The 24,480-nt window shown below is 37.4% G+C and overlaps 3 protein-coding genes across 6 annotated transcripts; 2 read left to right on the plus strand and 1 right to left on the minus strand.

Moving 5' to 3' along the window:
- The first annotated feature begins 249 nt into the window (after positions 1 to 249).
- On the plus strand, positions 250 to 23,286 carry LOC146483345 (integrin alpha-D-like). 4 transcript variants are annotated; one of them, XR_014863878.1, is made up of 5 exons: positions 464 to 677; positions 14,178 to 14,354; positions 17,569 to 17,961; positions 21,396 to 23,092; positions 23,142 to 23,286. XR_014863878.1 is itself a non-coding variant. In XM_085106069.1 (4 exons), the coding sequence occupies exons 2-4, from the start codon at positions 14,228 to 14,230 to the stop codon at positions 21,704 to 21,706; spliced, it is 831 nt and encodes a 276-aa protein (XP_084962195.1). In that variant the 5' UTR covers positions 250 to 388; positions 14,178 to 14,227; the 3' UTR covers positions 21,707 to 23,286. The 4 variants fall into 4 exon arrangements, 3 of the variants coding, with proteins under 3 accessions (XP_084962195.1, XP_084962196.1, XP_084962194.1); XM_085106069.1 differs by lacking the exon at positions 464 to 677 and adding an exon at positions 250 to 388 and having other exon boundaries at positions 21,396 to 23,286; XM_085106070.1 differs by lacking the exon at positions 464 to 677 and adding an exon at positions 258 to 388 and having other exon boundaries at positions 14,156 to 14,354; positions 21,396 to 23,286.
- Positions 1,687 to 2,822, plus strand: LOC146483346 (uncharacterized). The gene is made up of 4 exons (XM_085106039.1): positions 1,687 to 1,736; positions 1,831 to 1,945; positions 2,254 to 2,391; positions 2,763 to 2,822. Exons 1-4 carry the CDS (start codon positions 1,687 to 1,689, stop codon positions 2,820 to 2,822), a joined length of 363 nt encoding a protein of 120 aa, XP_084962165.1.
- On the minus strand, positions 3,182 to 9,663 carry LOC146483347 (uncharacterized). The gene is made up of 5 exons (XM_085106067.1): positions 8,370 to 9,663; positions 7,896 to 8,005; positions 5,996 to 7,434; positions 5,582 to 5,694; positions 3,182 to 5,283 (listed from the first exon to the last, which is right to left on the minus strand). Exons 1-5 carry the CDS (start codon positions 8,762 to 8,764, stop codon positions 5,010 to 5,012), a joined length of 2,331 nt encoding a protein of 776 aa, XP_084962193.1. The 5' UTR covers positions 8,765 to 9,663; the 3' UTR covers positions 3,182 to 5,009.
- Positions 23,287 to 24,480: the final 1,194 nt, after the last annotated feature.

A 24,480-nucleotide genomic window follows, 5' to 3' on the forward strand; every position in this document is an offset into this window, starting at 1 on the left:
CTGTTTATGAGTCGAACACCAAATTTATCAACACAACAAACGCTATTGCAATATTTACTGGGAAATTGCCTTTATTGGGTGAAAACATATTAATTCATTCTGGGGAATTTAATAGCGAAAACTCCCTGAAAAAGAATTATACAACTTCAAGATGGCGGATACTCGTTTTAAGATCACATGATCAGCTACTTCGGAAAAGGGCCAATAAAATACTCTCTTTTTGCCGCCTCGTGACCAGTTTTCGCGCTTTTTATGGACTTGGTGAGAAGTTCGTGACAAAGTTTTGGAAAAGAATGGCGGGAGTTCTTCACGAAATGGGTCGTTTATATTCTTCGAATTGCAAATATATGGGCAGAGGTGTTGAGGATAAACAACGGGAAGTTTCACTGTGAGTAATTCACGTACATTCTTTATCGTTTCTGGTAGATTTTGTAACAAAGCTACGAAGCTTAGCAAATCAGGAAGTTAAGCTACGTTTCGCGTACTACGAAATAAGGTAAAATAATTAATACAGAGTGAACACGCTTGAAGATGAGTTTTTCATGTTCTAAATGTTTACAAGTTAAGTCTTCCGGTGTAACATAGTTAGGCAGGAAGGCATCTGATTTGAGTCATCTAAACCAGAGTTTCTCCCAAAGCATTTTAAGCTTAAGCTTGAATCTGTGTTGGCAAAAGAGGCAAGTACCATTTATATTTTTAATACCTACGCCCACTGTACTGGCTCATAATTTTTAAGCTTAAGCTCTATCCCAGTAGCTAGGCTAAAACAACACTTAACAATAGCGACCAAAGCGCTCTGTGAGTGAACTCGTGAATAGAGCAGGTTCACAAATGAAATGATATTTTGGATTATGTCTAAAGGTATTTGCTTCTTTGATTTTCGTCCCTTAGTACTTATGAGCCACAGTTGTTCGCTATTTTAGCAAAGAAACACTGCTGTCCCCGTTCTAATCAGTGCGGTTCGATAGATCAGTGTGAATGATTTTGGTTGCCTAACTAGTACGTGATCGAAATCTTGCAAATTTCAGTGTTTATGTTCCGGTGAATCGATCTTATTGCAATCTTTGTGAAAAGTGTTAGTTTCCTATTTTATCGTTAGCCTTTCACTCACTCCCAGGGCAGCAAATCAATAAAATCGATAATATTCGATAAAAATCAACAGAAATTAGTAAACTGTATTGGAAATTGATAAAAGGGTTGGTTTTGAGTAATGGATAATTATCAGTTTTCAAATAAGCGTTATCGATTTTATCGATTAATATTGAATTTATTGAAACTAGTTTCTCTTACAGTTAATCAAAATGAAATCAGCAAAGGATCTAAACGGGCTTGCAAAATCTTCAATTTTTAAGTTTATTAAAAGATTTAAGGTATTCCTGGAGGCTACGGTCACCTTCTCCGATTTGCAAGAATTTTTTTCTGCTTAAAGATAAACTTAACACAAAAGTGTACGCGGGATTTTAGGTCAGTAGCACCAAAATTGACTGAGATACGAGCAAGCAAAGTTTCGTTTCTATGGCTGTTTTCGCGGCAAAATTGCGAACACGATACCGCGTGAATTCACTTGCACCCAGCAGTGGACCTCCCAGAGGATGGTCTTGTTGACAGCACATGATAGTCTCGTTGACAGCCCGATCAAAAAAACCTTGTAATCTAGAATATGAAACCCTCTTCGATCTGGTCATCATGGCGGACGAAGCAGTGCGTGTCCTTGATGCTGCATTCAGCGAAAGCGGGTAAATGAATATGCCTTGTAATTATGTTGTACTGAATTTTCGTCTTCTTTTTCCGGTTATTTGCTTAGTTGACAATTTTATATTTGCCAACCAGTTTACAGAGAAGTCCAGGCCTGGAACGTCTTGTTTGCGGCTTCAAGCGCAAGAATGACGAGACAGGGGACGAATTCCGGCGACGGATTTATCGTCGAATTTTTGGAATTTTGTGGGTTAGTAACTTAGTGATGTTTGTCTCGATTCTCAATGAGCACTTTCGATCGTGTAGTTATTTATACGTTTGTCTCTTCCTTTCTTACGCCTGTGTTGATTGCGGCATCAGAAAGCCTCTTTGTTTTTCCATGTGCACGTGGCACTAGCGGCATGCTTATGCGTATGTGTTGCGCGGCCTAATGTTCAACAATTTTGCTTTCATTACTGGCGTTGATCGTAATTGTTGGAAGAACCACAGGAATGTTTGCGTTGCTTCCTTTTCTTCCTTCTCAGGATCATAATTTTTATTAAATTCTTCCTTCCGCAGTATGGAAACAGCGTTGGGAAAGGGGAGTTTCGGGGCAAGGTCAACCCAACCTACGTTTATCCGGAGGCCCTGAAGGAGGCGGTGCGCCTCCTTGTACAAGAGAACTTAAGGGATTACCCCAATCCCGAAACACCTGCGGTAAGATTGAATACTTTTATATTCTCTATGTAATTTTCATCGGAGGAAACTAGTCTTGTAGCAATTATACCAAATAGGTCGTGTGCTAGCGAGAAAAAGATAGGAGGGGTGGCTAAGAAGAGAAAAGCTTACCAGCATGTCCAGACACCTGAAAAAGTATATTCAGAAGCAAAATCCCTTATTGCCCTTTGAACTGGCAAAATGTATGTAGCAGGCATTGCTTCTTCTCTATTAACCCCCCCCCCCCCCACCCTCCCTCAAATACACACAATGAAATAGAGTCTTTTCAAGGAACCTGCACCGGTTTTTTGTTCCCCACCCACCACCCTATTTTTCCCACTTTTTTAAAATTTCTTTCACTTGTATTTCAGGTCTACAAAGTTACCATGAAAGACCTCAAGGCTGCAAGATGGCCAGGAGATCCGAAATGAATTTTGTCATGAATGTTATAAGAACTGATGAATAAAAATATTTGACAAAAATGGCTTTGTATTTCATCATGAAGAAATATTAGTTATGCTTTTAGGTTAGAGCAGTTCTCAATTGAGAGTCGCAAAACCAAAACTATGGTAATCGTTTGTGAAAACAAATCATACCTTGAAACAAAATTATGAAAGGGATGCTAAGCTTTTGCAAACACATGTGCGTCTTTTGCGATTGGTTTTCATTCTAAATGAGTGAGGCAACTTCATTGAGAGTATAAGTTACTCGTGAAAATTGCTCTACCAAACTGCAAAATTAGAAAAAAATGGTCAACAAGGACACCCAAGTAAAAAACTCATTCAAAGCATCCTTTATAATAGAATTTTAATATTGCAACTACATACATTGGTTTATACATACCACAACAGTGAACAGTGCTTTATGCGCTCTCTGATTGGCTACTCAAACGCCTGGAAATCATGTGTTATTCACCTCTGAGCAAAAACGGTGAACCAGCGTTCTTCTTGCATGGGTTTTTTTGGTTATTTTTTTGCAAGTGCAAGAAAAAAAGGTTATTGAGTGTGCTCACTATTCACTTCTGTGGTATATACTAAACAATTATCCAACTCAGTGTTGGTGGATAGTGGTGAATATTTACCTTGCTGCTAAATATCCACCACTACTCAACCTCCACTTCAGTGAATATTTGTTAAATATTTCCCATGTACATAAACATGCCAAAATTACAATAAAATAGTTCACATAATATGTGTTCTCTTGCAGTGTTATTTCAACTAAATAATTTGATATCTTTCCTATGTACACTGGCATAAGAAAATTGTAAAAGTTCTGGTGATACCTCCAATCCAACTTACATCTGAAAACTGAAGAAAAATGTGTTTGGAAGGTTTGGAAACAAAATTTTCAGAGCATTCACTACTGCACCCAGGCACTTGCCCAGGTAGGCTTTCACTTGTGCTACACAACTTTGAACAAACTATACCAGGTTAATATATCTGGCCTTCTATATTCTAATTTATGCAATCTTAACCATATAATTTGGTGAAATATTCACTTCTAAATTATACTTGCCAAATCTGGCATGTGTTCTTATCAAGTGAGTAAAGGAGTTTTTTTTTGTCTCAAATTGATGAACAGGGAAACAGTAATTTCCAACCCTAATAAAATGAGTTAGGAAGAATGTGGTTTGTTATTAGGATTATAAGGGCAGTCTTTGTGATTCTCTCGACTGTGGGTGCTACTCCCACACCATTTGCACTTCCGGCCCCCTATGGTCACAACGGCTCTTTCTGGTGCTTCAACTGCAGGTACCGTGTTGCATGCAGGTACTGTGTAGCTAACCCCCCCCCCCCCCCCCCATTTGCTGGGTGTGAAATTTAACTCGCTCCCCATTGACTGCCACGCTTTACTACCTGAACGTCTGGAACACTGTTTTTACCAAACCTGGTAACTAAAAATTATCCCACTTCTTATACAAAATGGCTGAAAAGGTTCTGAAAGCCAAAAAAAAAAAAACAAAACAAAAAAGAAAATACATGAAAACTACAACTATATCTTCATGAAGATTGTCACCAGTTCTCACAACACAATTGATCAATACATATTGCTGGGTTTCTTTTATGTCCGTTTTCCATTCTATCATCAGATCAAATCAAATTATTAAATTTGGCTGGATTTTTAATAATTTTCTTTCACTACTTCGCAAGGCACCACCATTTTATTAGTAAACAAACCTAGTAAACACATTTTTTGCAGAAAAATAACCACAACCAAAAACAGTTGTATTACCCTGTTTTTTTTTTCTTGTTTCTTGCCTGATATTGTATTTGATTTGTCGAGGTGCAACCAATTGTCTGGATTAAATTTTTTAGCGTTCATGGAGTTTGTTGGTACTCTGTCCATCAAACTGAACTGACACATTGAAACTTGAAGAAATGGTAACTTTCACAATAATACTATTCTGAAGTAAGCTAAGATACCTACAGATTGTACAATAAATTTATGAAACTACCCTGCCATCAAGGCATTTTTCTATGATTTCTTTTGATTACAACTCCATAAATCAATTGTTGTAGCATGAAGACAGCATGAGAATCACCTATTGGTCAAGAATTATAATAAAAATTATCGTCCAGACAACTCTCTGAATCAGAAGTAAATAAGGTTGAAAAAAGTCACGAAGTGGAGTTTTTAGGGTTGTAAGGACAATCTTTATGTGATCTTCGGCTGTGGGTTTTGCTACCACACCACTTGCACGCTTTCCCACTGATTGATACAACTGCATTTTCAGGGGCAGCAACTGTGTCTGTTGGAATGTTAGGTAATTCTGAGGTGTCTCCATTCTGAATAGCCCTTTCTGCATGTTGCATTGCCTCCTCCTCGCGCATCTCAGTTTCATCCTCTTCTCCATAGGTGTGCCTTATTCTTAGGCTCTTCACATACCTTTTTCTATTTGCAAAAATAATAACCAAAGAACATTTCACACATCAACTTCCGCATCCTGGTTCATGTCCAGCACAGTAACATACTGGTACTTTCCAGTATGAGTATATGATTGAGTATGAGTATGCCCATGTGTATCTGTGAAAAATATAGTCCTGATTTTTTACCTTTTTTTTTTTCAGCCTTTTCCAGGTCTGGATAATAGCTTTTTCAAGAAATCAGGACTCTGTAGAAATCCTGGAAAAATTGTTTTTTTTACAGATTTTACCATAGATGGGAGAATTTTGCTAGCAAAAAAAGTTACCTTAATTCTTGCTCCTCAGCTCGACCGACTTTCCTTTGCACCCGCTTTTTCTTGGCATCATCTGTTTGGTACCTTTTGAGTCTCTTCATTCGTTCTTCATTATCATGTCTGCACTAAAAAACAAGAAGAGAGAGTGAGAAACATATTAGTTTTATGGAGCACAAAGAGGAAACTATGCAAAGCTGTAATTACAGGCATGCCTTTTCTATAAATTAATAAATGAAGAAAAGCTGTGAAAACAATATACATGTCTTTGGAACGATTTGAACGAGCAAAAAAAATTTAAAAAACAGTATGGCTTTCTCTGAAATTACAAAGCAAACCTTTATCCTTGCACCCTCACAACAACAAACAACAGCATTCATATCAAAAACATTTGTACGCGTACTAACATTTTATCACACAAACACATACCATCTCTTTAATTCCGTCAAATATTGGAAGACCCATCTTTGAATAGAGTTCAATGATCCAGTGATAATCTGGTCCTTTCTTCTTGAAGCACCACGTCATGTTTGCTTGGAGAAGGCCAAGATTTGTAGATGCCTGATAGTGCTTTTGATGCAAGTTGGTGTCCTTGGCCCGAAATTTAGTTAGGACACTGAATGTTGATTCAGGAAGATTTGAGTGACCCTTTCCTAACTCAGGATCTATCACTTTTTCTGCATTTTTTGCCCTCTCAGCACATTCTATCTCATATGCAAGTCCATGAAGTTCACATTTCAAGGCATGAGTAGAGTGATATGGCTGGCCTTGGCATTTCATGTCTGGGTAAAAGCCATTTTCATCTGCCTTGCACTCTTTACAACTACACTTAACTAAAGGATGAAAAGAACAAAATCCCCCTTCCCACTCATGAATGTCCCTGCAATGGTATTTGCCAAGAGTCAGCATCGTTTCTCTGTATTTATCAGGGTTAGTACCAGCATGAACCAACGCACAGTAATGATTCCGCTTGGCATTTTGTATAAAGCCTGGGCCAATACAACCACAAACAGGTTTGTCCTTTTTAGCGACAAAAGTATGCTTTTTGCCAGCACAACAGCACTTAACTGATTTAACTGCAGGAAAGTCTGATTTGTGCAAGGCTTTGAACCCTTCGCTAAATGAAGACATGGTTTTTAACTCTTCAAGCCTTTTACCATGCGCCCTCCCAACATGACCCCCACACAACATTACTTTAGACTCTTGTTCATTTGGAAAAGAATACCGAAATCCTTTGGCAGATGAGGAATCTGCATCCTGCCAATTGATAGCCACTTTCAGGCCTTCATCCTTAGCCTTAGCCCAAAGGATCTGACTAAGGTGGCCCTCTGATGACTTGGCAGTACCTTGCCATAGTTCCTCATCACAAATTCTGTCTGCACCTCTCATAGACAAATGCCCATAATAAAGAAGGGCACCTGTGATGTAATCCTTTATAACAAAGGTGCAATTTTGACTGAAGTGCCCCCTTATTAGCCAGCACCCATCACAGCATGTCACAGCTCTGGACCAGCTACCGAGTTGATCTGATGGGACCTGTTTCATTTGATGCTTAGCATCATCACACATCTCATCTAAAGTATCCTTGATATATGGGAGTGCTAGGTCTATTACTTCTAGAAAAGGTTTCTCTGAAGTTACACCTAATCCCAACCCCTTTCCTAAAGTTTTTCGATAACCTGCATATCCGTGCCCAGTAATAAAAAAAGCTAGGGAAAGGGCCAAGGACACCAGGTGTCTTCTAGACTCAAGGGCGAGTTGGCTGCTCTTGTAGTCAATTCCTACTTCCCAACAGCCACAGCATGTGAACATGAAATGCATGGCCCCACCAAGTCCTTTCTTGCTGCATGCAGTTAAGACAAGTTTTCCTACAAAAAAAGGTTCATAGGGTAAAATAAAATTATAAATTATAACTTCCTGAAATACATAATGATGTATGTCAATCATTTTTTTTTGGCGTAACTGTAAAACAGGCTCAAGATTTCCCATTTTGTTTGGCAATATGTGGTCATTCATGAATCCTTTATTGACTGATGAACTTGTTTGTTCAAAATAGCTGAAAAAAGGGAAAATTCTTTTTTGGTATTTTTATTAACCTAGGGTAACCAAGACAACTGGAAAAAATGAGAGAGAAAAATAGAAGAATTACAAATAAGTTACTGGGCAAATATCCAGCTAACCTCGCAATGGGAAATAAGGCATATTTTTAGTTGTTTATTGGTGCATCCATAAAGGCAAACGGGAATATTTGGCCAAATCGAGAATGGGTTTCTTTTGAACAATGATGCAAGTTGTAAATTTTGCAAACTAAGACAAGAAAGAAACTAACCTTTACATTTTCCTTTGTTTGATGAGCAATTAAAGAATTCGTTGAATTGATCAACCAGGGACACAATGCTAGAGGTGGTGGCCATAAACAGTCCTTCTGGAACCTCAACACTAAAACAACAAGTCAGAACAATACAGTCTGAAGTAATCGGTTCTAACAGAAAGGGGCAAATAACAACAGTCAATAAGTATATAATAATGACCAGTGCAATCTTTTGGGTCTACCTCGGTGTAAAGACCTGTAAAGCTTTTCTTCGTTTTCTATCTTTTATCTTCCTTGGCTCTGTTATGTTGACTTGTCAGTGGCTTCTTTGTATTCATTGTTTTATGCCACTTGTGAGTTTCAAGGATTTCACACCAAGGATGAATCTTCTCAGGAACGTGGAAAAGTAAAATTGTTCTCCTCGAGCGTGAAACTAACAACAACAAAAAATGCTTTACAGCTTACAAATGAAGCCTCTTATGTAAAACTTACCCTTTGTTCTTGCTTTCCGTCACAATCTTTTTTTCTGGCGGTTCATAGTCAGAGTCATCAGAGTCAGATTCCTCGTCCTGATGAGCTGGCACATTGTGAGCGACATTTGGTTCGGGTTGAGATTCTTTAGTTTCCAAGACGAAGCTCTCGTAAGTTCCTTCTTCTCTCAACTGTTTCTCTACGTCTCTACTGCTTTTAATTGTCTTTCCCATCGGATTTACATATTGAAAGAAAATCTTGCCTCCGTCTGAAGATTTCCTTTCACTTATCGTCCATCCTGCTTCCCTCAGCTTGCCAAAGTCAAGGCCGATCCTTGATTGAACTCCCGAACCCCTGGCTTCATTACCACTTACTGCTAATCCTTTCGGTTGTTTCCTCTTTTTCGTCCGAGGCATCAAAAAAATTTTCACTTTGTGCACAACCTTTCGTTTGAATACAGGCGAATTATAAACTTCAATTGCTTGCTCGCTCGCTCGCTCGCTCGCTGAAATCGATCTCTGTGGTATGTTTGTCGTGTTCCGCGCTGTCAACGGGGGATTGTTGAGGTGTCGTTGCTATGCTGACGCGTCATGGCTTCCCCTGATTGGTTTCGCGGCAAAATTTGTACCCCGTAAAAGGTTAAGAGGGCCCACAAAAGGGCCATTTCTTTGATTAACCGCTGTAAACAATAATTGTAGGCCTTGAGAACATGGCTGCCACTAAAAAGAAGCTAATGTTGGCATTCAGTACAATTTGTGGGGACCTAGAGCTTGATTTCGCAAGAAAAATTGCACGTTTTATCAGAGGCGGGAGCCTGTTCAGTCTAATAACTTCTTGTGTGTTTATGGTAAGCACTTGAAACTTGGCAGACGCAAACTGCATACGTTACAGAAGATTTGTACGGGAGTACGTCAAAAGCCTTTGAAAATGCATCTCGGAGTGATGTCAGATATTTCATAGAAATGCAAAATTCTATTCAGAGACATATTTTTTTTACAGTTGCTTTTCCCGTGACGTACTCCCGTACGATTGTAGCTCTTAACTGTATCTATCAGTTGCCAGAAGCTGTTGGAAGTGGAATAAATTCTCTCGAGCATATTCTCAAACTTGTAAACTTTATGGTTTTGACCACGCCCATCAAAATATCAAATTTCATGCATTCCTTTCATTCTTTTAGACTGGACATAATTTTTGAAGAAGCTGCATGGAATAAAGTTTTACATGTGAAAGTTTGATGAATTCTGAGAGATTATTACATTAGATTTGATGCGAGTAGATATAGGGAAAATTTCACAAAATAGCCTCCAGGAATACCTTAAACACATTCAAAGAGGAGATAAGCACTGCTCACAGTTAGCTACAGCTATTCTAGGCGAGCAGTGGTTTTGACGCATAACAAATAACAGCAGTTCAACCTCACAGAATCAAAAAAGTAACTTACAATACAATAGCGGGTAAAACAAGAGAAAGGAAAATACAATAACAAAGAGCTAGGGCTAGATGTGTACATTTAAAGAAACAAGATTTACGATAAGAAGATACTTAGCCAATCAAAGTAATCACTCAGAAACTTGTGCATGCTATTTTGAAGAAATTTGAAGGACTAGCATAAAATCTATCCTTCAAATTGGCGCCCTATGTTAGGGGGTCTTTGCTAGCACCTTCTAAATCTACATAATTACAGTGACAATCAAACACTGCCTCACTGAACATAGCTTTTAAAAGTGCAAACCAATGAACAAACACCAACTTTCAATAATTGATTCTATAACGATCAAAAAATCCAATAAAATCAATAAGGTTGAAACTTCACCAGCTTGTGAGTATCGATTTTTATCGATTGATAGATAATATTGATTTATTGAACAGTTTTCTGATATCAAATTTTATCAATTGACTACCCCTGGACTCATGGCATTGCCTTGGATATTTAAAGTTAATTTAAAAGTTTATACATTTTGCAGACAGAGATAGAAATGCGTGAAGAGTTGGGTTACTGTATGCAAATTTTCAGTGTTTACGTCCTGGTCAAGATCAATTATGTTTGACAAACCACAGTTTAGTCAATTGGCTAATAATGATTATGCCCTAATATTGACATATTCTCCATTATTTGAGCTCAATTACTTCTCACACAGTATGAAACACAAGAACAGCTCAGAAAATGTTTGACCCAAACTCACTTTTTAAAAGAAGTAGAAACAATCACATTATTATGCTTATTAATGTTGTAGCAAAATAACCAGTTGTTGGGATGAATTTCAAACAGCTTGTCTAAAGTGTCGTTGTCTGTTGAAAGCAAGTTAGCCAAAACATTCCCTGGTGTGCTTTCTTTAAGGAATTGTCGAGGACCCAGCAATGTTCTTCTCTTTCTCATGATTATTTCAGGCTAGAGAAATACTGCTTCAATTATCGGGGCTTGAATTAACGGCTGGGCAATGGACAATGCCCCATCAGAATGAAGACTTGACCGGACAAATTCTTGCACTGCTTGTAAACTTGAGCGGGCACATTTTATTCCTAAATAAATGTTAAAATGAAGTGTAATTTTATGAATTTTTAGATAATTTTGAAGTAAAACAAAAACTGTTTTATTTCCCAAGAAACTAAGTACTTTTGCATGATTGCTGGTGCTCAAAGTTTGTAAAACACTTTCATCGAAGTCTCCAGGCTCCTTGGCATACAATAATGAGAGTTCACTACTTCACCACTGGGAAAAGTTGTTTGCTGCTTTCAGAAAAAAGTACTACAAAACAGTCTTTATAAGAACTACTTAATTAATAGATTTCTTTAATCTACAGTAAATATTTCTCTGAAAATATTGAAATCTTTTCAAATGTTTTGTTGAAAAGGAGTGATTGAAGATGAGAATCAAAGCAAATTTTGTGCAAACATTAGATTCACCAGATAGATGCATGTCTTGATGGTTTATCTGCGGCTTTTATACCGGTAATGTGCACTTTGTTAAATAATGTGATAAAAACGGAAATCTGACTCATAATTATAATGGTTTTTACTCCCAATGAACGAGATATGTCCAGGATCGATCTTGTTAGCAAAAATTTGCTAGCAAATTATTTTTGCAATTGTCGCAACCTAAATAATTGATGAAAAATTATGTTACAAAGTAATTTATAAATATCGCAAAAATCGCAAGAATAGCAAATGTAACAAAATTCAAGGCTTAGAAAGAGAAGAGGCCAAGGAAGGCAACAAAAAGTTCGCAAAAATTGCAAAAGTAACAAGGATTTTTCTTCTAGCTAAAAACACCCATTACTAATATCGCAAAAATCGCAAGAATAACAAACGTAACAAGATTCAAGACTTAGAAAAAGAAGAAGCCAAGAAGTGCCCCAAAATCGAGAGGCTTTTCATCGTAAGGTTCAACCAGACTTTAATTAAAACGCAAAATTTTAGTAAACTGGAGACGCAAGGCCATTCAACTTCCGCAAATATCGCAAAAATCGCCAAATTAACAAGGATTTTTCTTGCTAGCTAAAAACGCCCGTGACAAATATCGCAAAAATCACAAGAATAACAAATGTAACAAGATTCAAGACTTACATGTAGAAAAAGAAGAAGCCAAGAAGGGCCTCGAAATGTCCGCAAATATGACAAAAATCACAAAAATAACAAGGATTTTTCTTGCTACCCGTGACAAAAATCACAAGAATAACAAATGTAACAAGATTCAAGACTTACATGTAGAAAAAGAAGAAGCCAAGAAGGGCCTCGAAATGTCCGCAAATATGGCAAAAATCACAAAAATAACAAGGATTTTTCTTGCTACCCGTGACAAAAATCACAAGAATAACAAATGTAACAAGATTCAAGACTTAGAAAAAGAAGCCAAGAAGTGCCCCAAAATGTCTGCAAATATGGAAAAAATCACAAAAATAACAAGGATTTTTCTTGCTAGCTAAATACACCCGTTACAAGTATCGCAAAAAATCACAAGAATAACAAATGTAACAAGATTCAAGACTTTGGAAAAGAAGAAGCCAAGAGGGGCCCCAAAATGTCCGCAAAAATCGCAAAAGTAACAAAGGATTTTTCTTGCTAGCTAAAAATACCTGTGACAATTATCGCAAAATTGCAAGAATAACAAAAGTAACAAGATTCAAGATTTAGAAAAAGAAGAAGAAGCCAAGGAGTGCCTTGAAATGTCCGCAAATTATATGTGAAAAATCGCAAAAGTAACAAGGATTTTTCTTGCTAGCTAAAAACACCCATTACAAATGTCACAAAAACTGCAAGAAGAACAAAATGTAACAAGATTCAAGACTTAAAAAGTAAAGAAGAAGCCAAGAAGGGCCGAAATGTCCACAAATATCGCAAAAGTAACAAGGATTTTTTTGCTTACCAAAAACACCTGTGACAAATATCACAAAAATCGTAAGAATAACAAAGGTAACCAATTTCTAGAGTTAGAAAGGGAGAAGCCAAGAGGCACCTCAAGAAGCCTGCAAAAAAAGCAAAACTAGCAAGGAATTTTCTTGCTATTCAAAAACACCAAGTAACAAATATGGCGGAAATAGCAAGAATAACAAAGGCAACTAAATTCCAGACTTAGAAAGAAAGAAGGGTAGGAAGTGCCTGAAAATGTCAAAAATTCGCAATAGTAACAAGGATTCTTCTTGGTAACTAAAAACACCTAGGGACAAATATCGCCGAAATAGCAAGAAAAACGAAATAAACTAAATTGTAGACTTAGCAAAGTCCAATAAGAGGTGTAGGCTACATTTAGTGAACTTCAATAGCGAAATCTGTAGAAGGACTTTTCTGAGAGCTGAGGGAGGGGAACAGTGGATTAGGATTAGGGTTAGGGTGTCCTTTTCAAACACCGGTAGTAAGGTCTTCACCGTGGGTCGTATAATTAACAACAGTAGTGAGTGCACTTATTTATCCGGACACAATAAAATCTTCCCAAGGAGATTTGTTATGAAGTAATGGTACATGTATTTGAATTTTATGATAAATTTTTTATTACTAATAATTACCGACTAAATTTAAAATATATGGTGGCAAACGTTTTGTTTTTGACGCAATTTTAACAGGAAATATGAATGTAAAGAAAAGTGTCTGATCAGTCATTAATTACAGGTCTGATACGGTTTGAAACTTAGTACATAAACTAAATAATGCCATCTCCAATTGGCATATATCTTGAAATGGCTAAATTGAGTTGCATGATTTCTTATTTCTTCTGATTGAAAGAAAGGTATGACTTAGGTTTGGACACAGAAGCTTGTGAACAGACATTTGCCTGGTTGACAAAGTATGGCAGGATCACTAGGCACATGAACCATAAGATCGCTTCCTGATCTATATTAAAATCGCATATTGATTCAACATGCTTAGGATTATCACCCTGGTTCCTTAGTAGAAATTTAGTGTTTAGCACTTTTCTTTAAATCTTTTTTGCTAAAATTGTGAAAATAATTTGCTAGCAAGATTGATCCTGGACATAAGTGCAATGAACTGCAAAAAAGCAATGTTTCCTAGAGGAATTGAGGGCCACATAAAAAGCAACTGGCAAATCTAAGTCAAGACAACTCAAAGTGGCCTCAAAAGCATTAAATATATGTGTCAGTTATACCCCAAGCCGTTCAAATCAGTTTCTCTGGTAAGAAGTGGATAGTGTAGCTCCTTGGAAATGATTCCCTAATTGTTGTTTGGAGTACCCTGTTGTCTTGAAATGAAATTAACAATAAAAGTTACAATATATTGTCAGTAGTATTCATATACTAGCTACTTTAATTGAATTTCTGAATCCAAGCAACAGTTTTTTTGTAAAACCATCTTAGTTTGTGATTTTTATATACTCAGGGTATTTACATCTTGTCCATTTGGAAATACAGTGAGTGTGAACCTTAAAAATGCCAAGATTTCCTGCATGTCTTGCTGTGATTTGCCTACTTGTATTGCAAACTGGAACCACCACATCTTCAGTGTTTCACCAAGACACTGTTTTGCCTTCAAGTCCAAAGGATCCTTATTATAGGGGTAAGTATGAATGTTTTAATATTATTCTTCATTGAAGGTTAGAGCAGTTTTCAATTGACTGTCATGAAACCATATCCTTAGTAATTACTGTGGCCAATCAAAGCAAACATTATTAAACAACACAGAATTCAAAGCAAATACAGTACCGCCTGAATCCATATGTACATCAGCCGCGGGTTTCACGAGGTGGACGCAAGGGCAGTGCACGCGTTTTGCCCTTGCGTCCACCTCGAGAGGAACAAACGAAGCATGAGACGAAACCGAGGCGAAACCTAGGGAATCACGTGTTCTTCAATGGCCGCGTCTTCGTGCTCTTAATTGCCTTTGTTTGCTCTCTGTTTGTGTTTCATTGTTAGTTATCAGGTCGCATTTACCCAAGAGATTTTCACGGAAACCACTGCCACCTCTCGCGATCTCATCGATGCATCGCTCATGGCACTCGAGATCAAAGCGTATTCAATACGAAGGACTTTGAAGTTAAAATTCGACTTTTTCACGTATAACTTATTATTTATCCCTCAGTAAATCTGCTATCAAAGTATCCGTGCAGAACTCGAAATTTTTGAAACAAATTGATCGAAAATGGCGAATGAAGCGTTGTCACTGTTGTCATGCTTCGATTAATTTCGTTCGCAATTTGCATGCGTAATGTTTTTGTTTGTTTTCCACAAATAATTTTCTTCTTTTGCATAACGAATGAAACTTTTTTTTGTTTGCCGAGCGTCAAATAGCGTTTGTGCAGTATTCTAGCGTAATAATTTCCTTTATCGTCAGTAAAACTACAAACGAACAGCTGTGACGGCACGGCCTGCCGCAATTGAAAAGGTTCAATGCGAATAATGATTTGCATATTTTCGATTTTCATGTGTCAGAATTTCCGAGTAAAAACGTCTGTTTCTTCATACTAGAAAAGTACACAGAGAAATATTTTTTTCGGCCGCTTAGATAAGTAAATTCACAAAAGCATGGATTAGAAGCAAATTACAACATTGCTTGCACCGCACCGTGAAAAAGCCGACAAGATGACGCTTACTTTTCGAAACTGACATAAAGCGCATCGCATTAACGTAAATAATAAACCATTGATAATTTTCTTTTGAAAGAGAGGAAGGACATTTCTTTATCTAAAGGTAATGAATTCCTTTAAATTTTGATTTAACTTGAAACATTTCGAGAAGAACTTGAGGAAGCAGAAGGGTGCGATTATGGTTAAATTGGAGAATAGCAAAAAATGAGTTTTGAGATACGATTCTTCCGATTCTCCGATTTTCCTACTTGACATGATTCTCCGATTATTCCGATTCTTCCGATTATACGATTCTTCCCGAAACAAGCGCACTATACATGAATATATCTCGTTCTTAAGGCAAAATCGTAGAGTCGGAAGAATCGTAGAATCGGACAATCATTTCTAAAGTCTCTTAAGGTAAAAGCGTAGAATCGGAAGAATCGTAGAATCGGATAATCATTTCTAAAGTGTCTTATTGTAAAATCGTAGAATCGGATAATGATTTCTAAAGTCTCTTAAGCTAAAATCGTAGAATCGGAAGAATCAGAGACTTCAATCGTAAAATAGGTAAAAACCTTAGTGGTAAATCGTAGAATAGTATGCGTAAATCGGACAAACTATTCTCCGATTTAGCCATATTAAATCGCACTGCTCTCGACTGTCACCATTGAATCATATTACAGGTTACGCATGTCGCGCAAGTCCTGTAACATTCACCGGAGGAAAGCAAATGGCGCACTCGATCTGTTTCCTGGATCTGTTTACGGAAATCCGCTTGAATTTTAATAAACGGCTAGAGAAAATGCATGGACGGCTTGTGTATGTTGAATTACGCGATGGTGAAAATCCATGCACCTAAAGCAGTCCAAGATTTATAGTCTCCTACGCGACGATTCCAAAGACCGGCTGCATTTCAAGGCGGCGTTTCATGTTTCATGCGGTTTACTTGAGAAAAAAATCTATTCAACGGAAAACAATAAACTCACAATAGGCTATAAGATGCTATTGTGTTTGGGCCTCGTCCTTTTGACCGCGGGAAATATTCAACCTAGGTTTCGTCTCGTGAACCGCGCGGTTTTGTCTCATGAACCGCACGGTTTCATCTTGTGAACCGCGCCGGTCTTCACGCGTTCTGTCCTTGCGGTTCACGCGTGCCAATGTGCATATGGATTCAGGCAGTAATGTACATGTATACAGTCCCTAGCGTGGTTTTGCCTTCACTTCCCACATGGTTAACAGTGGTACGAGTCTTGTCAACCAACCAAAGAATGTAGTAAAGCAAAAAGAAAAAACCAACTTGTAGGGCATTACTTTGAACAGTCAACTGAAAGCTGCTTTATTTTTAATAAGTGAGAAAACCTTACATGTTATATGTATATGTTATTTAGAACAAAAACTAGAACCTTGTCATAGATTAAGCATTTTATGTGTGATTGGTACAATGAATGGGTGTCTGTTCTATCTATTCACTCCCCACTGATTTCTCAGTTCTCAACAATAATTTAATTGTTGAGAACTAAATGAATTATTAATTTACTGTAAACCTCTACTTAAGGCAGTGTTGATCAAAGATAAGAGTTAATTTTTGATTCCTATATGCTTCAGGGCAAAAATCACTTATTTTGTCAACTTGTTTCAAATATTAATGATATAATAGTAAAGTTATAGACAAAGTTATTAAAATTTGTTTCATGGTCTCAAACTAAATATTAAATTCTACATGTACTTGGCTTTCATCACAAGTCTTTTTTGAACTTTTACTTACAGTAACTTGCTGTTAGTAAAATTACCGGTAATTTAAAATGTGCCACTTAGAACTTCATAGTCTTTCAAGGCAGAAGAATTAGTTGCTCTTCCTTTAGAGTGTTTTCACATGACGTCAGAACGGCCATGTTGGTGTCGCAAAACAAAGAAATGGTTGCCATGCTGGTGTCCCAAACTAAACCTCTGGGCGAATAGAACTGTATTTTTATGCAAATACTTTCTTTTGTTTCAGTAAACCAATATGGCCAGTAGTCACATAAATGAAAACGCGCTATAGAACAATTTCATACCCAGAGTTGTCAGACTCTTTGGCCAGCAGTTGGTTGCCAGGAGAGACCCTGGGGAATTCATGTGCCATTATTTTGTGTAATTTAAAACAGTTTACTTACATGTACATAACATTAACAGCCATGCCATTAATTTTGCTTATTTCATTTGTAGCATTCCAAGCTGTGCCATCTTTCCAGGTTACTGCAAAGAAGCTCATGCATAACTTTCTGCACATTCATCCTGGTGACTTGTTGCGCCATAAAAGAGCAACCATCTTCGAAGATGTGGTAATACTTATGGATGGCTCGGAATCAATTCCTATTTGCAAGTTCAACAATGTGAAGGAAGCACTAAGACACATCATGGTTTTAGCAAAATACAATCCCTCATATGACACAAAATATGCTGCAGTTTCCTTTGGCAGCTCAGCCACTGTCAACTTCAAGTTCTTGCCATACCCTGTAGCAACAAGGATGATAATGAGAATTCCTTATCCAAATGGTGCAACTAACACTCAGGCTGGACTGGAAGAAGCAAGGAAGCTGTTTGCTGACCCCTCATCAGGTAAAGTTTTATGCATACAGTGTATTAAAGTCAATCCATATCATGCCTGACCAGTGTTTTTGAAATTTGAACGGAGTTTTGAAATTTACATGTCAGTTTGGAACATCGTCAACAAGATTTCAGAGTTCCCATAGAAATTTCCCTTAGTTTATTGACGGTATAAAGCTATGACTTTTTCTTTACATTTACAGCATTAAGTATTTCAAGAGTAACAATTGTTTCCCTTGAGTATTTTGAATATTTTTTTCCCGTTAGTGGGTCTTTTTTCAGAAAGATTTCCAGAGAAATGTTCAACATTCCATTCAAATGCCGAACATTACAAATTAAGGTGATTTCGAATGTTCATTTCATTCTTGGGAATACTGGTCACTCGTAATATGGATTGACTGCAAGCAATATGAACAGGATGGAAGATGGATGACTGTGACCAGTCTTAGTAGTAACTATAAAATTATCGTAATTTGACCAACTCCCCAAGTGTTAATCAAAGTATTACAGATGATGGAGGCTACTGAAAAAGACCATCAAAATAATTATGTAGACTTAAGCTGACACCACAAAAGAGAGGCACTTAAAGCCAACTTCTTTAAGTTAGATCCATAATAATTTGCCTGTAGAGCTTGAAGTAATTACTGTATTAAAAATAAAAAAAAGTAGTTGCAGGGGCTCTGACATTGAAATTTAAAAACAAATGAACATATATGTTGCTTACAGTGGAAGTGCACTGAGCTATACCAAGCTAGTTTAATTAAGGTATTCCTGGAGGCTAATTTGCTCAATTTTAGACACTAATTAAAAGCATTGTTTCTAAGCCAATATTTAAGATACAGACGTCATTTTAATACCACTAATTCATCAATTCATATAGATTCCAAAAAAATTAGTTTTTACAAAAAATATTTAATGGTATGTGTGGAATTTTAAGAATTTAAGGGTGCTGTCATTCATAAGATTAATTTTCTGAAATCAATCAAATGCAAACAGGAATTTATTATTTTCATTTAAAATTTGGGACACGGTTAAAATACACAAAAACACATCTTTTCACTGCAGTGCGCATTGTGGTTTTGTTTTGAACTGTTTTAAGAGCGAAATTTCACAAAGCTTACCTTCATGGAAAGTAAGGTCCACTCACTCGCGGTCTAATGCACTCTCTGTTGCGCACCGCGGTGTAAAGTTTCCTTTTCTCATGCAGTTTAAAACTGCCAAGTTTCAAACATCTACGCCATATCGTCTTGAAGAGAACATAATGAATATTCCCTAATCTCACACATCATAAGCCTTTTCTGTGCGTAAATCGGCCATAAATTGCCCAAAATTGCTCATGTTCGATGGATTTCTGTTTATTTCAATGGCTGCTATGATTTCGGTATCCACAATTATTATTTCTAGCGGTAAAACGCAAAATAAGGCCCCCAAATATGGCTGAAAGGCCCATACATAGCGTCCATTTTTCCCACAAAACCAATCAGCATTCAGCTTATCACCTTCACCTAGCAACGACACCTCAATCGTCTCCTCTCTCGTTCTCTCCTGGCTTCAAGATTCAAGAGACTGTCTTCTCGTAATGTTTGTAGGACGCATCTAGCGCACGATAGATCTAGATCTCCGCATAATTTTACCGTCGCTTTTCGTGCGTGACATGAGGGGAAGAAGAGGATTTTGCGCGACCCTTATCTGTTCGGGGCTCCAGCAAATCTGAAAGGAAAATATTGGAATAGCGTGTGCTGTTAGGTAGTTGACTGTAAGAGGTGAAAAGAAGAAATAGCGTTTATTCCTAAAATAATCGCGCTAATAAGGGAATTGCGGTATTACTTCAAACAATATTAATAACGCAATAAATCAAAAGAAGTAATGCTGAGAAGTTCAAATTACCGGTTTGGAGGAAATTCCGCGTCAAGGGCATCCATGCGTTCATTTCCTATATTGCTCACCAGTGAGTTAATCGCGAAAGATAATGTCTTTAGTGAAGACAATAACTTTATTTCATCCATATAGAACTCACAGAACTCCAGAACAGTCTCATCTTTCACGTAAAAGAGAGCACTATTGACAGATCTGTCAACATCATACTCTTTGGGGAATTGTACATGAAGAAGACATAAGGATTTTCGCAGTAGGCAGTCCGTGTTTTCCCCGCAAAAGACCCCGTAGAAACCAAACTTATCTCGCTTATTACTCGCGAACGCTTCAGTCCTGATCTCTGAAATTTGGTGTACAGGTCCCATTTTAAGTAATCTCGCATATGTTAAAAAAAAAGGTCATGATCCGAAAGATTTGATTTAGCCTCCAGGAATACCTTAAAGGCATTCCACTCAAAACATGTAATTACAGTGGCAGAAACAAATAATGAGAAGTGAACATAACAGGTTAAAAATCTGAACTGGGAGTAGATGTTATTTTACCAGTGAACTCGGAGCTACCAAGAAACAACTCTAGCTTTTAGCTAGAGTGGTACTTGAGCCTGGAACTGTAGATTTGCAGTCTGCAGTCAGATTTGAGACACCAAATAATGTTTTCTTCAAAATATCTCAACAGATTGCCTATGGAAATGATGATTTGTAGGTCAAAAGCCCTCAAATTGACCAAACATTTTCCCCTGTTCCACTCAGTTACCGCCGGTTTGAAGTGCGATTCTCGAGTATACTGATTATAATTTCAGTGGTAACCATGGAGTCTTTGTTAATTTCGTTTCCCAGAACTGTTTTCTTTACCACACTGAATCACTAAAAGCTGGACAGGGAAGAATATTGTAAAGAGGACAAATGAAGAGAGAAGCCTTAGTTATCACATATACGCAGTGTACACATTCTCACAAACTGCGCATTAGCAACGTCGATCATCAGCCACAAATTCCTGCACATCAGTGTCTTGTGAGAAGTGTTATATCTCAAAGCACGACTGAATATACTTTCATTCCAAAGCATTCTCTTATGACATCTTCTTCAGCCTTGTCCTAGCTTGATCTATTCTCTAAACCACCTTTTTCTTGCCGAGTTTCTCTGTTTTTCATCATGACCGCTGCCACTAGTCGATGCCATTAAATATTTTTGAAATTGGCACTTCAGACTTGAAAATTCAGCCTGAACTTTTCAAGTTTGGACTTGAGAAGTTGGTGCATGTACTAAGGTTACAGTCTTCCTTTTAATGGTATGAAAAATGTGGTGTCAAAATGTTCCTTTTTTGTATAGTTGCATTCCATTACAATAAGTAGGATCTTGTATGCCCCCCCCCCCCTCCCCATCCCTTTCTTTAGCACATAAAGTCTGCAAGAACTGGGCAATTTTGGAACATTTCTTGCCAAAGAACTGAATGATAAAAACATGCAGATCATAAAATTATGTCGTTCTGGCAGACAGTTAAGGCCTACAGACGCAATTTTAATAAATACACTCAAATTATAATATTCAAGGCTGTTTTTCTTTTTTTCTAAGGTCACCGTTTTTTTGCAAGGAAGATTCTTTTCCTTGTCACTGATGGGCAGTCAAATGTGCAAAGACACCTGACCATCCCGAAAGCAAATGCACTGAAAAACGTTGGGGTGAAGATTTTCGTGGTAGCCATTGGACCTTTTGTCAATGGCATGGATGAGATGGTGAAGCTGGCCTCCTATCCACCAAAGGATTACCTGTTCAGAGTAAAGAATCTTAACAGATTCTGGAATATTATTAAATTGATCATAAAGCAAGTTGCCCCAGGGAAATACAAAACCATTAACGGCCAGTATGACCCAACTTGCAATTAATATTACTACGTGAATCAATGGGGACAATTTGCACACTAGTTTCTGGGACTGGAGGCAGGGTGGGGAGAGGGGTTCAGAAAGTGCCAGTGCTGAGTCAAAGTGTTAATTAAATGTAACAAAGCATATAATTTATAAATAATTACATATCTATCTTGGGTTGAAAGTCATTGTTAGTCAACGATACAGCAAAATTTTCTTACTGCGTTAGACTTTGATTCAAAACTAATAATTATTATTGTACATGTAAGTGAGACAAAAAAGCTATACCTGCATGAGTGCTTATTCTTGAATGCCCAAGTTAATTAAATGCCAGTTTTTTTTTTTCATTGTTTTTGTGCTTTTTTACGAGCTTGGTTCTTGACAATTAGTTGTATTTACTCCTTAAGATTAACAATCTACATTAAAGGTGGTGATATTAAAATATTTGCCATTCAAGTGCAGAATGAGCCTCAAGCTCCCATGCTGTGGTTTTTAGGGGAGTTATATAATTTACCCTACTAAAAATGACTATGTGAGAGGCTAAGCAGGGTGGCAAGTAGTCCGCTTTGCTATTGATCACAGTGACTAACTGACAGTAAAAGTGCAGTGTTACGAAAAGCTTTTTACTTATTATTATGTCACTTGAGCGATTGTATTAAATGTCACAAAAATGTTACCAGCAAAGTTATCTGACTGATAAATTAGAACACAAGTAAATGGCATTAATAAAACAGGGTAAATATTAATTATCATAAACTTCTGAAAGCCATAACTATTAAATAAGTGAAGGGCTGAGAGCAGTTTAGCCGACCTAAATGGCTTTTCAGATCTCTTGTTGTTTTAGCTCAGATTTACTGGAGTTTTGGGGTGTGGCCTCGAATTCCGTCAGGAAACATTGCTCCAATGTTTTATCCACTTTTTTAGGCTTTGTTATGTGATAAAGATGGAAATCTTGCTCATAATCATAGCTTTTTATAGGAAACAAAGCGCAAAGCAGTGGATTAAACATGGGAGTGTTTCCTGAAGGAATTCACCTTCAGGAAGGAACACCTGTGAAGGCTTGGAATAACATAACTTGAGGATTTATTTAGAATTTCAAATATTGTTACTTTTGGAAGCTGCATGATTTACTTATTACTTTGCAAACTAAACGGTTAAATGAAGGGGTGCCTGGAATGAGGTCCCAAGTGACTTTTGATGTAAGGTCAAATTCTCCTTTTGTTTAACAAGCAAATACAGGGAAATTTGGATGAAGAACCTAGCAATTTATCAGAAGTCAATAAGGGCGTTTTTCCAGGCACCCCTTCAAATGTCTTTGCTATGTGCACTTTCTGTCCCCTCTTTGTTTATGAATAAAAATAATGGGTTTAATTAAAAGTAAAACTTCCACCTGGAAAAGTGCCTCCAGTGATAACCAGAACACTGACTTTTTTTTTAAACTCTTAAGGGTGTTTAGCTTAGGATTATGGGAATAACATAGTGAAGGGAAGAAATCAATGAACAAACTGTGAAACCTTTAGGGAAATGGAGAACTATGTTGTAAGGATATCATTGGAAAGGCTTTGCCTTTGTCATGATTTAAATAAAGTGTGTTGGGTGTATTCAGTTGTTTCTCGATTTTTGTTTTCCTTTTGGTTAGTTATTCTTAAGTTTGCTTTATCTCCTTTTTCTGTGCTATGGATATTTACACGGAATGCCCGCAGGGCATGACGTGTCTAGGTTTCGGTCGGGTATCTTTTTTTTCATCGGTGTCGCAAATGTGCACATTAATTTATGCATTAAACTCTGTCCTCCCCTAGTAAGGATATTTTGTTCTGATTGTCTTCAACAGAAGCGGCCCAATCAAAATCTATTTTTCAGGCACATATAACGAGAGAGGGGACCCACTCATCACTTCTGTGTGACGTCAAATCATCATTTGATTTATTCATTAAAACTAGATTAAATTCTTCCCTCTCCCAGAAGGGATCTATTGTTTTGATTGTCTTGAACAAAAGCGGCCCAATCAAACTCCATTATCTGCGCGTATATCACGAGGGAGGGGACCCACTCATCTCTACTTGTGTGACGTCAAAGCAAATCATCATTTGGAAAAGATGTTTTCGTTCAATGGCGGCCACATGTCTGAATTTACGACTCCGGATCTGCCGTTTTCAGAGAGAAAACCAACCTTTTTCAAGCAGTAAATCGAAATAGTAACTTCTAGGTAGTACTCGACAGTTGAAACAGCGGAAATTGGGAGAGTTCACAGCAAAGAAAATCCGCTTAAAAAAACAGATCGAATGATCAACGCGAAGAATTAGAGCTAGAGGAGGCCAGACCAGTTCAGCGGGGTCATGACGTTATTGCATAGTTATTTCTGGTATGATTCCTAGTAACACAACGATAAGTATCACGCAATATATCTGAATAAAACCATTCAGACAATTATTTCAATGGCCAAGGGAGGATATTTTTTAAATATCTGCGAAACATACAATGGGGAATAATTGGGGCTACATTAAGCATTCCGTGTAATGCCATTAGAGGGGCATCTTGTTACTTCTAAAGAGGGTGGTTTGTGATTCATGGGCCTGTTATACAGTCATGAATGGCCTTTAATTTGTCAGTTCATTGATGTTTCTCACAAATGTGAAATAAGATTTTCGCGCACTTGATCATCATGTGAGGCTAAGTCAAAGGCCATGGTCAGCCCAAGTTTAATTCATGATGAACCCCAACTCTACTGTCTTTTATTAGACTTCGCATTCTAAAATAAAACTATAAACAGAAACATGACAACGTAAACAGAAAAT

This window comes from Pavona decussata, unplaced genomic scaffold (assembly GCF_977016875.1).
Source record: "Pavona decussata unplaced genomic scaffold, jaPavDecu1.1 SCAFFOLD_39, whole genome shotgun sequence".
Taxonomy (NCBI): domain Eukaryota; kingdom Metazoa; phylum Cnidaria; class Anthozoa; order Scleractinia; family Agariciidae; genus Pavona; species Pavona decussata.